The sequence below is a fragment of the Excalfactoria chinensis genome, chromosome 1 (assembly GCF_039878825.1).
Source record: "Excalfactoria chinensis isolate bCotChi1 chromosome 1, bCotChi1.hap2, whole genome shotgun sequence".
Lineage (NCBI taxonomy): Eukaryota > Metazoa > Chordata > Aves > Galliformes > Phasianidae > Excalfactoria > Excalfactoria chinensis.
The window spans coordinates 126,205,203-126,218,396 of NC_092825.1; the positions used below are offsets into that span (position 1 = coordinate 126,205,203).

The 13,194-nt window shown below is 46.4% G+C and overlaps 1 protein-coding gene across 1 annotated transcript in view; it reads right to left on the reverse strand.

Annotated features, from left to right (window-relative positions):
* TBC1D8 (TBC1 domain family member 8) overlaps positions 1-7,417 on the reverse strand; it is a 48,805-nt gene extending 41,388 nt beyond the window's left edge. Inside the window, exon 1 of the mRNA XM_072352704.1 lies at positions 6,911-7,417. Coding sequence (XP_072208805.1) covers positions 6,911-7,037 — 127 coding nt within the window. The 5' untranslated portion in view covers positions 7,038-7,417. The remainder of the gene's footprint in view (positions 1-6,910) is intronic.
* Between the last annotated feature and the right edge of the window lie 5,777 nt (positions 7,418-13,194).

Below are 13,194 nucleotides of genomic sequence, written 5' to 3' on the forward strand. Positions count from 1 at the left end.
CGTTTCTTTAAGAAGCAAACCTAGACATCAGAAATTCCTTACAAATCCCACACCATACACCGTAGACTTCACTTCATCCCTACTTTTGAAACATCTAACTTTGTGCTTATTTTACTGCCCTGATATTGGAAATTAGAATACCTCGAATTAAGATAACAGTGCTATATTTCAAATTGCAAATCGATCTTATTTGCTCATTATGGGTACAATGCCACAAACACACTCAGGTATAAAAGAATAGCAAGGAATCTGGGGATCCTTTCCCCATTCTGCAACAGATAGGTAGTGTCTCTCTCCTACGGAGGTCAATCTATAACTAAATAGAACATAAGCAGGATATTGTGAATCAAGCAATCAGATTTTGCTATCTAAATAACTTTCAGCCAAGTGATGCAGAACAAATCCGTTGACCATTTCTTCAAAGGCAAAAAAGAAAATAGCTAACCAAGGGTATTTTATAACCAGTTGGTTCTCAAACGCACAGTACATTTATTCTTTAAAAATAAGTTCCCATATACCCCCACAAAAAGATAAAAAGTTCCGTTACAAATTATCCTGTATCATGCCCGTAGCTTAATATCTAGACAAAGAAACGTGTGTGCAGTAAGTTAATCTAACACCATTCCCTACTAAACACATCACATCTTTCACACTAAAAAATGCAGGCTTATTTCCTGAATTGGTATTAATTATCCACGAGATACTTTGAAAATTCAGAGAAACATAAAATAGCTCAGGTTGGAAGGGAGCTCACAGCCCACCCAGCTCCAGCCCCTGTCACAAGCAGGGCTGCCCCCCACAGCTCAGGCTGCCCAGGGCCCCATCCAACCTGGCCTTGAGATCCTCCAGGGATGGGGCACCACAGCTTCTCTGGGCAGCTGTGCCAGCACCTCACCAACATCAAACATTCTTTTAAACCTCTGAGAAACTATATAGAGGGTGATCAAGGCTGAGCTCCAATTAAAAATTGGAACCAGTTTATGAAATAATATCTGTTACTTTCATCTTTTAGGACAACGCTCACGAGACAACCAAGGACACTCAATTTTTTGTATGATGCTCTGCTAGGTATGAAGACTTTCTCCACAGAACAATGAGATCATCTCTGCTTACCTCCATCACAGCTTAAGAGGCCTGAAGGATGTAACGAAAGGTCTTCATTGAACTGGAAACCAGAACAACTGGGCAGGTGTGCAATAAGGCGTGTTTTAAGTTTCTCTGTCAAACTGAACCCTCCAGAGAATACAGAGAGAGAAAAACTACAGCACCTGAATCCACATCTGCCCATAGAGATGCCCAGCAGGAGGCCCTGGGGAATGTGGGGACTAGTGCAGGACTGGCGGCCATGCTTACCTATATTAAGTGCTTGCAGTCTCTACTGAATCAGGCTGCATTACCTCTGTCAGATACAAACACCAGTGTTGGATTCAAGGATTTACGAGTGACAAGCTCTCCCTTCAGAACAAAGCGATAGAGCATGCTGCATGTCTCTGAATGTTGAGAGCTGCCTTTTACTGCTGCTTGATACTTCTGTTCCCCAACAGATAAAGAGGCAGTGTCAAAAACAAGCCTGGGCAGCAAAAGCAGCAACTTGACAAAATATGTTAACCAACAGGACAGCACTCACACTGGAAAGTGGAAGTAGCCAACAGTGCTGGTTGGTTTTGAGCAAACACTGATGCGCAAGGAGAGTTAGTAGCTATAAGCTCAGCTGCCCAGGCGTTAGATTTTGGAAGGGAAAAGAGAAAAATCAAACAATTTGGGTTTTCATAAAAATAAAGTATGAGCTGCACTACAGCAGGCACCCTTGCTGGCTGGACAAACAGGCCACCACTGCACAGTGATTCAGATGGAAACCGGGAGTCCACTGTCCATCTGTCCACTCCAGCTGTAGCTGTAGGGTGGTCTTCTTGCCTAGGGCAAGACATAGAGCAGAGGCACCCTGAGAACTACTCCGGCACATCTTCACAACCTGGCATACAGAAACACAGGGTTTAACTGCTGCTCCTCAGCTGGAGTGCTGGGTGAGGGTAGAGCTTGCCCTGGCTCCTGCACCAGGTGATACAGGCCGCACTCACAGCATACCCTGCCTGTTCTCACAGCCCCAAAGGCCGCAGAGCTGAAGGCCTAGCCCCTTGCATTGCAGAATGTACACATGAAAACAGATTGCTGCCTGAAAACCATCGGGAAGAGGAACACACAAGCATGCAGCCCTATAAATTACCCAACACAGGCCACTGCTCTGGGCATTGTGATAAAAAACCACCCCTTGTGTTTCTGACAGATGCTGTAAATAATGCTAAAGTGAACGAGGCAGTGTTATTTGAACTCTGCCACTAGGCACTCTCAGTTACTTTCCTGTTGCCTTCTAGTCTGTTTGGCCTCCACAACTGAAAAATAAAGAGTCACTGTAGCTGCTGACTGGTTTACAGTATTGCCTAGTCTGGTGGCCTGAGCAGAGAAAGCCAGGAGCCCTCCCTCCACACACAGGTGCATTCTCACCTTTCGTACAAGGAGGATGAAATAGAGACACAAAAAGCAAACAGAAGGAGCCAAGAGCAGCACATGGGTTTAGATGTGAGGCTGGGGGGGGTCAGAGATGTGATTGCTGAGCTTGGTGGGGAGCAGCCACAACCTCTGTTGCCACTGCCTGGGCCATACACTCTGCTGGGGAAAAGCCACACGAGCAGGAACGTTCAAAGCATGCTACACAGAAATACGGGGTAAAAAATGAAAGGGAAGAAGGAAACACGTGCCCATCTGAATTCCAGCTGTGGGCATGGCTAGATAAAATTCTGATGAGAATTTAAGCTTTTGATAAACTATTTGCATTTCCTCTTCTTCCTGTGCAAGGTTTCCAAGAGCTCTTCACTGAGCCATAAGCACAGACATTGGGCACTACCATGTATCCTTTACTAACGTTGTTTTTGGGTCTTCTTCCTCTCTTCCATCTACTGCACAAGGATTTTTTTAATTATTATTATTTTTATTTTTTTTAGTTAAGAGATCAAGTTTAACTTTTATCTATTCAGTAGCTTCTATTGGTATCACAGATATATGTAAGTATCAGAAGGCAGCTTTCCCTGATTCTGCTAGGCAAGCTATTTTGAGGTCTGTATCAGGATATAAACTTTAATACGCTACTTATTTTGCCTTCATGCCTTTCAGAAGGTTAAAAAAACAATAATAAAGGATATGCATTTGCATATTCTACTGAAAATCGAAGTCTCGGCTGCATTTTTGACCCTCTCCTTCCAGAATACACTAAGTAGGGGAAATCAATACAGGATAACAGCCTTAGTCACAGGAACCTTCAACTTCTGTGGTCTCCCTGTCTTTCTCTGAAGCAGACTGTATCACAAGATTATTTATCCTGACCTTGGGAGAGAAACAGGGCTAATAAAAGCCGATGTATGTAAGATGATTGCAGTACTATTCGGATTGGCAAGTACAAAAAAGCAGCAAATCACCCTTTGCTTTTCAGTTACCCAAAAAAAGGACACAGAATTTACCAACACTCACTTTGGTCTATGCATTAAAATGTTAGAATCCAGTCAAGGGGAAAACAAGGGATCTTCCCATGTAACTAAACAGATCTCTTACTCACAACTAGGAGGTACCCTATGGACCAGCTTGACAGCCATCACTCTGCAAGAACTTTATTTAAAAGGAAAAATAAAATCCTAAAATGGAGAGTTAAATTCAACTGCTGCCAATAGCTCAAGCTGGCCATCGCATTTATTTTTATTGAAAAAATAATAAGGTTCAGATTCATATACAGAAGATGCTTCTTCTTGCCAGTGTATTATTTGACATCTAAGACTGTGAACTATAAAGCTTTATTTAAGCTCAAGGAAAAATTGATCTATCTTTAAAATGTTCATCCTCTGAGAATTACAAAAGATTTAAGACCACATCCATCTTGTAAAGAGCCCTGAGATGAAAACGGTTGGATACTAGAAGAACATTAGGGAGAAATATCGTAACGAAATTAAGAACACCAGTAAAATAAAAGATTACATTTTGTTCCTGTTTATCTGCTTCAGGGAAGAAGCTGAAGGAGCAAGGTATCTCAAAAAGTCAAGACAAAAAGCTTTGACAACACAACAAAAAATAGTGATGAACTTACAGGCTAAACTGTCTTGCACTGTTCTACCACAAAGTATTTGAAAGTGATTTTGTCTACTGATGGCATCTCAAACTTATCATAAATACATTAATAACCATGAAGTCAAAATCCTCAGCCAGTACCAGATCCAACTCAATCTGACCTATTGTAGCTATATGACAAGTCTTTTTGCCATTAACAAAGTGGCTAATAATGGCCAAAAAATTATTACCAATACAAATTAATTTGGTCATTCTCTTTATATTAAAACAACAACAACAAAAACTGACTTAAAATTAGGTTAAATATTCATTGTTAATTAAAAAAATAATAATTCATTTTCTACAAAGCATTCCTAAACATTACCAATTTCCCTCCTGAGCCTCTAATCCAGTCAGAGTCTCAAGTAGAGATGCAGGCTAACTGGCAAGTTAAACATTGACTCAAAAAGCATGGGAAGACAGAACTGCACCGATCGGGTCATGAACAGTTAAACACCGTCTCCATCATTTTTTGTACCTAGTGTTTGCAAATCCAGTGCACGCTCAATAATTGCCCCAGAACATAGATCAAATTACAGTAGCAAATACAGTCTCTCTCTAACCAACATCTGCTCAGAGTCCACCTGAAACACACTGCCCAAAGAAAGTAAGGTGGGTATGGAAGGAAAGCACCTTCCTCTGATAGATGTTCTCTACTCCATCCTTGAGAAATTAAATCCACATAAATGACACCCTCCAGCTGTGCTAACTTACTCTTACATAATGGATAAAATGCCCTGGTAAGGAGAGGAAAGCATCCTAGAAGAAAAACAAAACAGAACAAAACACAAGAATGAGAACAGGGCAATAAAACAGATGTTCTCCCGTCGATTCGGGGAAAACACCACGTTGCAGCAGCAACCACGAGGGCAGCTCAGCTGTTGCAAGATCCCGACACCACTGCTCAAAGCTAATTATGCTGGGTGGTCCACTGCACCATCTGCACACCCTACTTATGAAATCTGGCCTTCTTGGTTTTGTTGGCTGTTCCTTTTTGTTTTTTGTGGTTGTTTTTTTTTTCCCTCCCCTGTTGATCCCAGATGGATTCTAACACAGTCTGAGTACGTGCAGCCTCAGGGCAGGAGCTGAGAGACTTCCTTTAACAAACACCTGCTTTCAGGAAACATACAGGGCCTTCTCCTCTCTCCAACCTCTGCCCTTCTGTCCAATTTAGCTCCCACTGGCCAAGGCTCAAGCTACTAAGTTGGATGGCAGGGGGAAATTCTTCACTATGAGAGTGGTGAGGCTGCCCAGAGAGGTTGTGAATGCCCCGTTCCTGGAGGTGTTCAAGTCCAGGTGGGATGGGGCCCTGGGCAGCCTGGTCTAGTATTAAATGGGGAGGCTGGCAGCCCTGACTGTAGCCGGTGGGCTGGAGCTTCATGATCCTCGAGGTCCTTTCCAACCCAACCCATTCTATGAGACTTAAGGGAAAAAAAACCAGATATGGACAACGTTCCCTCTTAAGCCTTATTTCATCAATAAAACAAACTAATTCTTCTAACTTGGTGCTGGCAAGCTGTGAAGCCATAATTGTGGAGAGAGTCTGAATTCCCAGTTCCCTTAGAGAATGTTTTCTTAAGGCAGGAGTGGCTCGGCTTTACCAGCCAAAGGGTTTGTGCAAGCCCGTGCACCTTAGGTTCAGAAAATGATTCACCTGAAACGTAACCAGATAGAGAAGCATTTTGTTTTCTTTGAAGCTCTCAGATCTCTGCCACAGAGAGCTCGGGCACGAGGAGTAGTATTTGTGGCTCCCAACCTCATGATTGCGCTGGACTTGAATCAAGCAGCTGTAAAAGGTTATTTTTAACTCTGAAAATTAATCCACGCAGCCCTTACGGTCACAAAAGAGCGGCCTGCAGCTTCCTCATAGAGGGCAGGGGAAAACCTGGGGACAGGCTTTTGTCTCACAGCGAGAGAAAGCCGTGAAGTTACCAGTACTTAGCGTTACGTTTACCACAGCTTGCACTTCAACCTGAATCTAGCGCCTGTTCGGTGGGGGGCAGCCCTGCCCACTTTTAGGGTTGGGACCGGGTGGGTTCTGAGGACCCTTGCAACCCGAACCACTATGTTATTGTGCTATGAGTAACGTAAGGGCAGCATAGGATCAGCCCGGCCAACGTCAGGTTGAGGGCTTCATTACGAATCCGCCTCCAGGACAAACTTCGGGAGGAAAACACGCACAAAGCAGCACTACCTACTGGCAAGGGTCGACAGTTCAAGAGCAGAAAGCTCCGATAACACAGACCTGATAACGCAGACCTGGAAAATACCGTGAGAACACCTGGCCATTCTCCCAAACGCATCACCCACTATTCCAAACGGCGATGTTTAAAAAGTAGAGAACAGCCTTCATCTCCTTCTAAGCCCCGCTGCCGGGAGGGCACAGCCTCTCCCGGGCGTTTGGGAGCGCCACTCTCGGTGTGAGCGCTGCTGTTCGGACCTTCGCTCCGACTTCGCCCTAGCGCGGATCCGCGCACTGCCGCCCGCGGCCGCACGCCGTGCCGGGTCCGCTCCCTCGTACGGACCCCGCCGCCAAGCACGGCCCCGCTCCGGAGAGAAGGGAAAGCGAGAAGAAAGTGAAGCACCGAGCAGATCGCCAAGCCGCCGGCAGGCAGCTCCCCGCCACGGGATGCCGGGGAAGCCGCCCCCGGCCCGAGGCTTTCCCCGCGCCGCCCGAACAAAGCGGCCGCTCCGCCCGCCCGCAGCCCGGCTCCCCGCGCTCCGCCGCCAGCGGGCCCCGCCGAGCCCCGCGCCCAGGTACCGGTGAAGCGCCCGCCGCCGTCGCCGTGCCCCCGCCGCCGCTGCAGGACGAAGTAGCCGCTGCTCTTCTGGGTGACCCAGAGCTTGAGGGCGTTCTTCAGTAACACCTCCTCGGGCTTCAGCCACATCTCGTCCGGCCCGCCGCCCCCCGCGATCCCCCGCCGCCCGCTCACATCGCCTCCCTCCGAGCGGGCCCGGCCGCCGGGAGGGGCGGGGGGCGGAGCGCGGGCGGGGGCCGGCCTCCTGCTGCCGCGGGCTGAGTGCGGGGCGGGGGCACGGCCCCCTATTCGGGTTTGGGTCGTGGTGAGGAGCTTGGGGCGGTGGGGGTGCTGCTGCGGGAGCTCGGGTTTTCCGAACTGTGCGGACGCGGCCAGCGGGAACCGCTTCCCAGGGTCCGGCGGTGGCCGTGCGGGCGTCCAGATACCCGCGGAAACGTTCACGGGTGGACGGCAGCTGGCTGCCGCATAGTAAACGCTGCGCGGTCTGCGCTCCTTGCCGTCCCGCTGTAATGCCGTGCTTCCGTCTCCATCTCGAGGCCGCATCTCGACTGCTGTGTTCACCTCCGGGCCCCTCACTACAAGAAAGACACTGAGGCCCTGGAGCGTATCCTGAGAAGGGCAACGGAGCTGTGAGGGGTCTGGAGCACGAGTCTATGGGGAGCGGCTGAGGGAACCTGGGGTTGTTCAGTCTGAGGAAGAGGAGGCATCACTCTATAACGGCCTGAAGGGAAGTTGTGGAGAGGCGGGGGTCAGCCTCTTCTCTCGGGTAACAGCGATAGGGTAGGAGGTGGTGGTCTCAAGTTGCACCAAGTGAGGTTCAGGATGGGTTTAGGAAGAATTTCTGCTCACAAAGAGCGATGCTGCAGTGGCACAGGCTGCCCAGGGAGGTGGTGCAGTCACCATCCCCAGAGGTGTTCAAGAACCGTATGGATGTGGCACTGAGGGACGTGGGCAGTGGGCATGGTGGGGGTGGGCTGCTGGTTGGACTGGGTGATCTGAGAGGTCTTTTCCAACTGCAGTGAATGTATGATCCTACAACATGCAAGCTGAGTGTACTACTTGTCTGCTACAAAAAGAAAAGCTATTAAAAGGAGATGATGGGCATCCATATAACAATGCATTTAAAAATTAATGACAGTAAGAAGTGGTTATTTAAGAAGCTCTTACAGGATCAGAATAGCCCAGAGGTTCTCCTACCCCCAAAACAATCCTGGGGACGGTAAGTCATTAAACACTTGGTGGTGGTACTTCCTTCCCAGACAACTAATTAGGGCAGGGGGATGGTTGAACCATAGAAGCACACGGCAACACACACTGTGCACATTCACTTCAGTTAATGCTGTCTGGAGACATGCTTCTAGTCCACCTTGTGGAGTCCATCCAACAGGATCGCTGACTACGTCCGATTTGGCCTAGCCGTCATCAATCAAAATGTTAAAGCTCATGCTTTCTGTGTGAGCGGCTTCTCCAACCCATGGCATCTGTAGATGGGGCTTCACAACAAACCTCTTAGGAATGGCTGAGGAGAGGGGAAAAAAAGAGGGAAGGATAGCCACAGACATGGGAAAGATGCAACACAGCCACTGCAGCAACAATCCTGGGTCAGCAAGGGCTGCAGAGAGAAGCTGAGCATGGTTATTATATTATTATTGTCTTAGCCAAAAAACTTGCAAGGAAAAAGTCACCACACATACATCTCTTGCTGCTGAATGATGCAATCTAAACCTGCTAACCAGGCACTTTTAGGTAAAACCAAGGGAAGGTTTGTGAGCATGGAGAGAGCCCTGCAGGAATGGATGCTCAGGCAATCTCCATTCTGTTTGCAATGAATTTGGATGGTCTGTGTGCAGTAGTTTTATCATGCTTGTGCCTATAGAGGCAAAGAGAAACAGAGAGAATGGGAATCCAGTAGGTTATTAGACACGTAATGAGATGATGTGAAATTATACACTTCCCCAAGTGCTTTCTTACATGGTCTATGAAAGAACAGGGCCGTCTCACACTGCTTTATTCAAATGCCCCAGAGCCAGTAGGCAGAGAAATAACTTCAGAAATAAGTGAAGATGTAACTGGAAGGAAAGTTTGTAAAGAGAATGAGGTTTCTGTCCTTATTCCATCCTTAGCATGTGCTCCGAAATGACAGTACTGGAGGTATTTATAATGCCATGTATCTTTCTTAGATTTAAGCAGCGAATAGCAGCAGACAAGGAGCCTGCTGTTCAGATGGCTCCATCTTTTTCATCCATAAAGCACGCCTGTAATATTTTTTTCTCTGCAAATCACTGAGATGCTGGGGGAAGGCAGTATCCTCATGTGTGTAAAGTGAACTGTGTGTCTATGGGCAGCAAAGCAGGAGCTTCGCATGTCCCGAGCTGGGAGAAGGTGGGTTCATTCCACTCCCAAGGCTTGGTTGGTGAAACTCCTAGATGACATAGCAGAGACAGGTTAAGAAATGAACAACAGAAGTTCTTAAAGGTTCAAAGCTGACCTGCGAGCTCAGATTGGGTGCATTTGATGTATGAGTAACTTGGCTGAACGCGACAAGTGGAGTACGAAATAGCTGCCTACAAATATCGGTGTGTTGAACAGAAAGAAAGAAGACAATGTATTTACTGCACTTAAAAAGTCATTCAGTAAAAGCAGAAAGAGAGGTGTTTCTTTCAAAAATTGAAGGCTAGGTTAAATACTAACACAGGTACTGCTGACCACATGGGTTTTTTTCCCTGTGCAGGACAGTGTACTGAGGGACCAGAGTCATCTTAGAAATAGTAAGAGATGGATCATTCCCTCTAATGTGATTTGGGGATTAGAAAGATTAGATAACTAAGTCAATGCCTCCTGTGCCTAGCTAATGGCTTCCTTCACTACAAGAAATCCCCTACAGGAGGGGATTTTTTAAGACGCTTTCAAAGACCTCTCTAAAGTTATTTCTCATCAGACGCCCTCCCAGACATTGTCCTGTTGGAAAGGGACCACGTTTGCTTCTCGCTTGCAGAAAATCCACTTCAAATTTGGCAGAAACAGGAGGGCCCGAAGGGAAATCACAGCCATTCATGAGGAGCTCCCAGCTCCTGGCAGCGTGCCTCCATTGAAACCACTCCGCAAAGACCCTTCCCTCTAGACATATCGGATCCTGGGAATCTGCAAACATAATCCTTACGCTTAGATCTATTTCCAAAATCCAAACACAAGACACATGTGGGTTTGTAAGGATCCAGAAGGTGGCAAAGGTACTCTACACCAAAGGCCTTCTGCACTAAGGACAGTTGTGGAAGCGCCAAAGCGTTCTCAGCTATGTTTCCAGTGTCCTTAATGATGGGATTGCAAAAGCCAGCTCGTGTTTATGGGGCCACATCTTCTTGTCTTCCCACCTGTTCTGGTAAAGTAACAAAATTTATGACCTGTAATTAGAGGCTTCGTTTATTATCTCTGATTAAATTAATGCCTGTGCAATAATGAAGATATAAGAAGTTATAATATACTCTCAGGAGTAAGTGCAATTAAGCTACAGGCATCTCTGTAAAAACAGATTAGAGGTCTTGACTCATGGTTTTGTGCAATAATATTTCATGACTTTTTCCCTGTCAACAACATGATAATAAACATGTTTATATTTCAACCAGCCAAACTCAGTTCTTTTCTCAGGTCTTTTACTGAACTACTTAGGAGAGAAAGTAGTTCAGTTGTCGCAGCTATGTTTGCTGCTGATTCCACTTCTTGTTTTACTTCCAGCATCTCTCCATGACTTCCAGTTGTAATTTCTGCAATTTAGGACTGACAAACCTCTTCTGGGAAGCAGATGATAGAGGGGAAACCCAGGCAGGGGTTTTCAAGTCACACTTTTCTGCAAAGGATGGCACAGGGATGTGACCATCTCTTCCCCTGTCAGCCCATTGACCAGCTCCACAGTGAGTTGAGACTCACCCGCTTTCCTCCCCATCTGCAGTAGGTGCAGAGGTCTCTTCATTACAGGTTGCCAAACCCCATTGGTAAATGATCCCTGGAAGCCAGAAGCAGAGGCAGTTGCTGGTGTAGAGAAAAGGTACTTCTCACAATCCCAGCCATGATATTCTCCTTGCCCATCTTCCAGGGCACCTGGACTCAAAGGTGTAAAGTACACAGCTGAGGGTAGACCAGTCCTCCCAGCACTTTTCTGCGTTACTTGCTTTGACATTGAAGTAAGACACTGAAATTATACTGGTGCAAAAGGACAGCCCCAAGAAAGATGCTGCATTCCAAGAATATCATTTATTTCTGGCATGCAATAGTCACTGTATTATAGTGGGAAAGGAAGAGCTGCCCTCCTAAAATACATCGGCACTCCTCAAAGGGAATGAAACAAGCAGGCAATGTTTTGGTACCTTTTAGAATGTGATGAACTCAACTGAGTGATGTGGGATCTTGAACAACAGCAGAAATAAGTAAGTGGTGGAAGAATCAGAGGTGAAGGTTTAAAGGCTCTGTAAGATGTGACAAGGGGAAAAGCCCGGGGTGAGCAGAACAATACTCCATAAGCAGCGGTTCCAACCTGCTGTTTCTCTAATTGCAAGTTTCTGCAGAGCAGTGAGGTTTTAGCTGGGAAAGCAAGTGACCTTGAGGTATTTGGTCAATACCTTGAGGTACTGCTGAGCCAACACACCACTTGAAGTGCGGCTGCTGGCGCTGCAACCTCAAAGGAAACTTAAAGTGCAGCAGCCACTTAGTAGCGACTTCCTCCAAGGCTGCTTCCTGATCCAAAATCCCCATACTAATTCACATTTCAAGATCAAAAACTCTTCAGAGCTTCAGCAATAGTTTCGAGTTAGAATTTACACTTCATTTTGCAGCACTTGGAGCCAAGGACCCTTGTTGATCTGAAGATTTCCTTGAGGTTCTTACTGTGCTTTTCCTTTGAATATCCGCACACTGGAATATCGTCCATGTGGTCAGTACAGCCTTTCTGAAAGCCTTGAAATAGCTGTGCCCTTTTCTCTGCCAGTGGTGACTCAAGGCACACAGCAGTTACAGCCCAGAAAGGCATAAAAGTACCTGGTCCTGCTTGCAGCTACAGCGGTCTCCATCTTGCCCGTCCCAGCGGGGTCTGATGCTGCACTGCTGCTCTATGGCATTTGTCATTGCAAACACAGGACCTGAAAAACAACTTTAAGACGGGTAAAACTCCAATTCCAATGAAAATAGCTACTTTTCTTCCTTATTCTTAAACTATTCTGCTATAAATCATATTTTACATAGCTATATATATACTTGGATCTATTTACTGGACTACCAGTTCACGTGGTTTCAAAGGAAACCTGCTGCCTTCAGCAAAGCCAGTAACTGTACGTACGTTCCTGGTTTATATACTTCTCAGGAATAAACTATTCATCACACACATAGGGAAATGCACCCAAACCATCTGCCTGCCCTTTATGGGAGAAGCAGAAAAACATGTTCCGCTTCCCTCCCCGTTTGCACAGATGAACGGGGTTACTTGGAAGTCTTTTCTTCTCTCACCTCAAGTTTGAATCGTTCCTTTCTGTAAATCTTAAATCCACAAAATCATTTATCTCCCAAAGCAGTGTCTCCTTATACGCACTGTGGAAACCCAACATGCCCAAGGAGCCTGAACCTTCAGCAGCTATTCTAAGCTGCTTTTGAGCATGCAGGTTAAAACCTAGTTTTGTAGAAGTAATCAGTATCCCACCGACAGCGATGGCAAACGTGAAATCAATCCCTTTGGAGTTCTGGTGCTATGCATCAAGTGGAGCTCCTAAAAGTAGTTTAGTCTACTGGACTTAAGCCAGAGCTTTCATCTCCTTATCTATAAAAATGGAATGTGGCTTAAATACCTCTCCAACAGCTCGTGAAGATTCGTTAATGTTTATAAAACACTCGGAATTGAAAAGCATGGAGCATTTCTGATTATTTATTCACTCCCGCTGTCTTGCACCTTCACATTCCTTTCACATGTCCTAGAAGAATGTTTTGTGAGCAGCAGAACCAGCAAAACACGTAATAGCCTCCCGTCTCCCCCTCCCTATGGCAGGCTCCCCATACCTCTTCCCCAAACCCTTGCATGGCCTTCGCATGGCTGGTCCCATGGACTTCCTGCAGGCTTCTGACCTCCTCTCTCATGTGGATGAAATGAGTGCAGACACCAAGGTGAGCCAAGCTGGCCTGAAAACATTTGGTTTACGCTTGTGTGTGCAAGTCCATGCCAGGAGTCTTAGAAAGATGGTAAGGGCTTCAAGGCCTCACTAGCATGAACTACTGAGGGAACTGTCTCAATGTCCCTCGGAAAAGATGT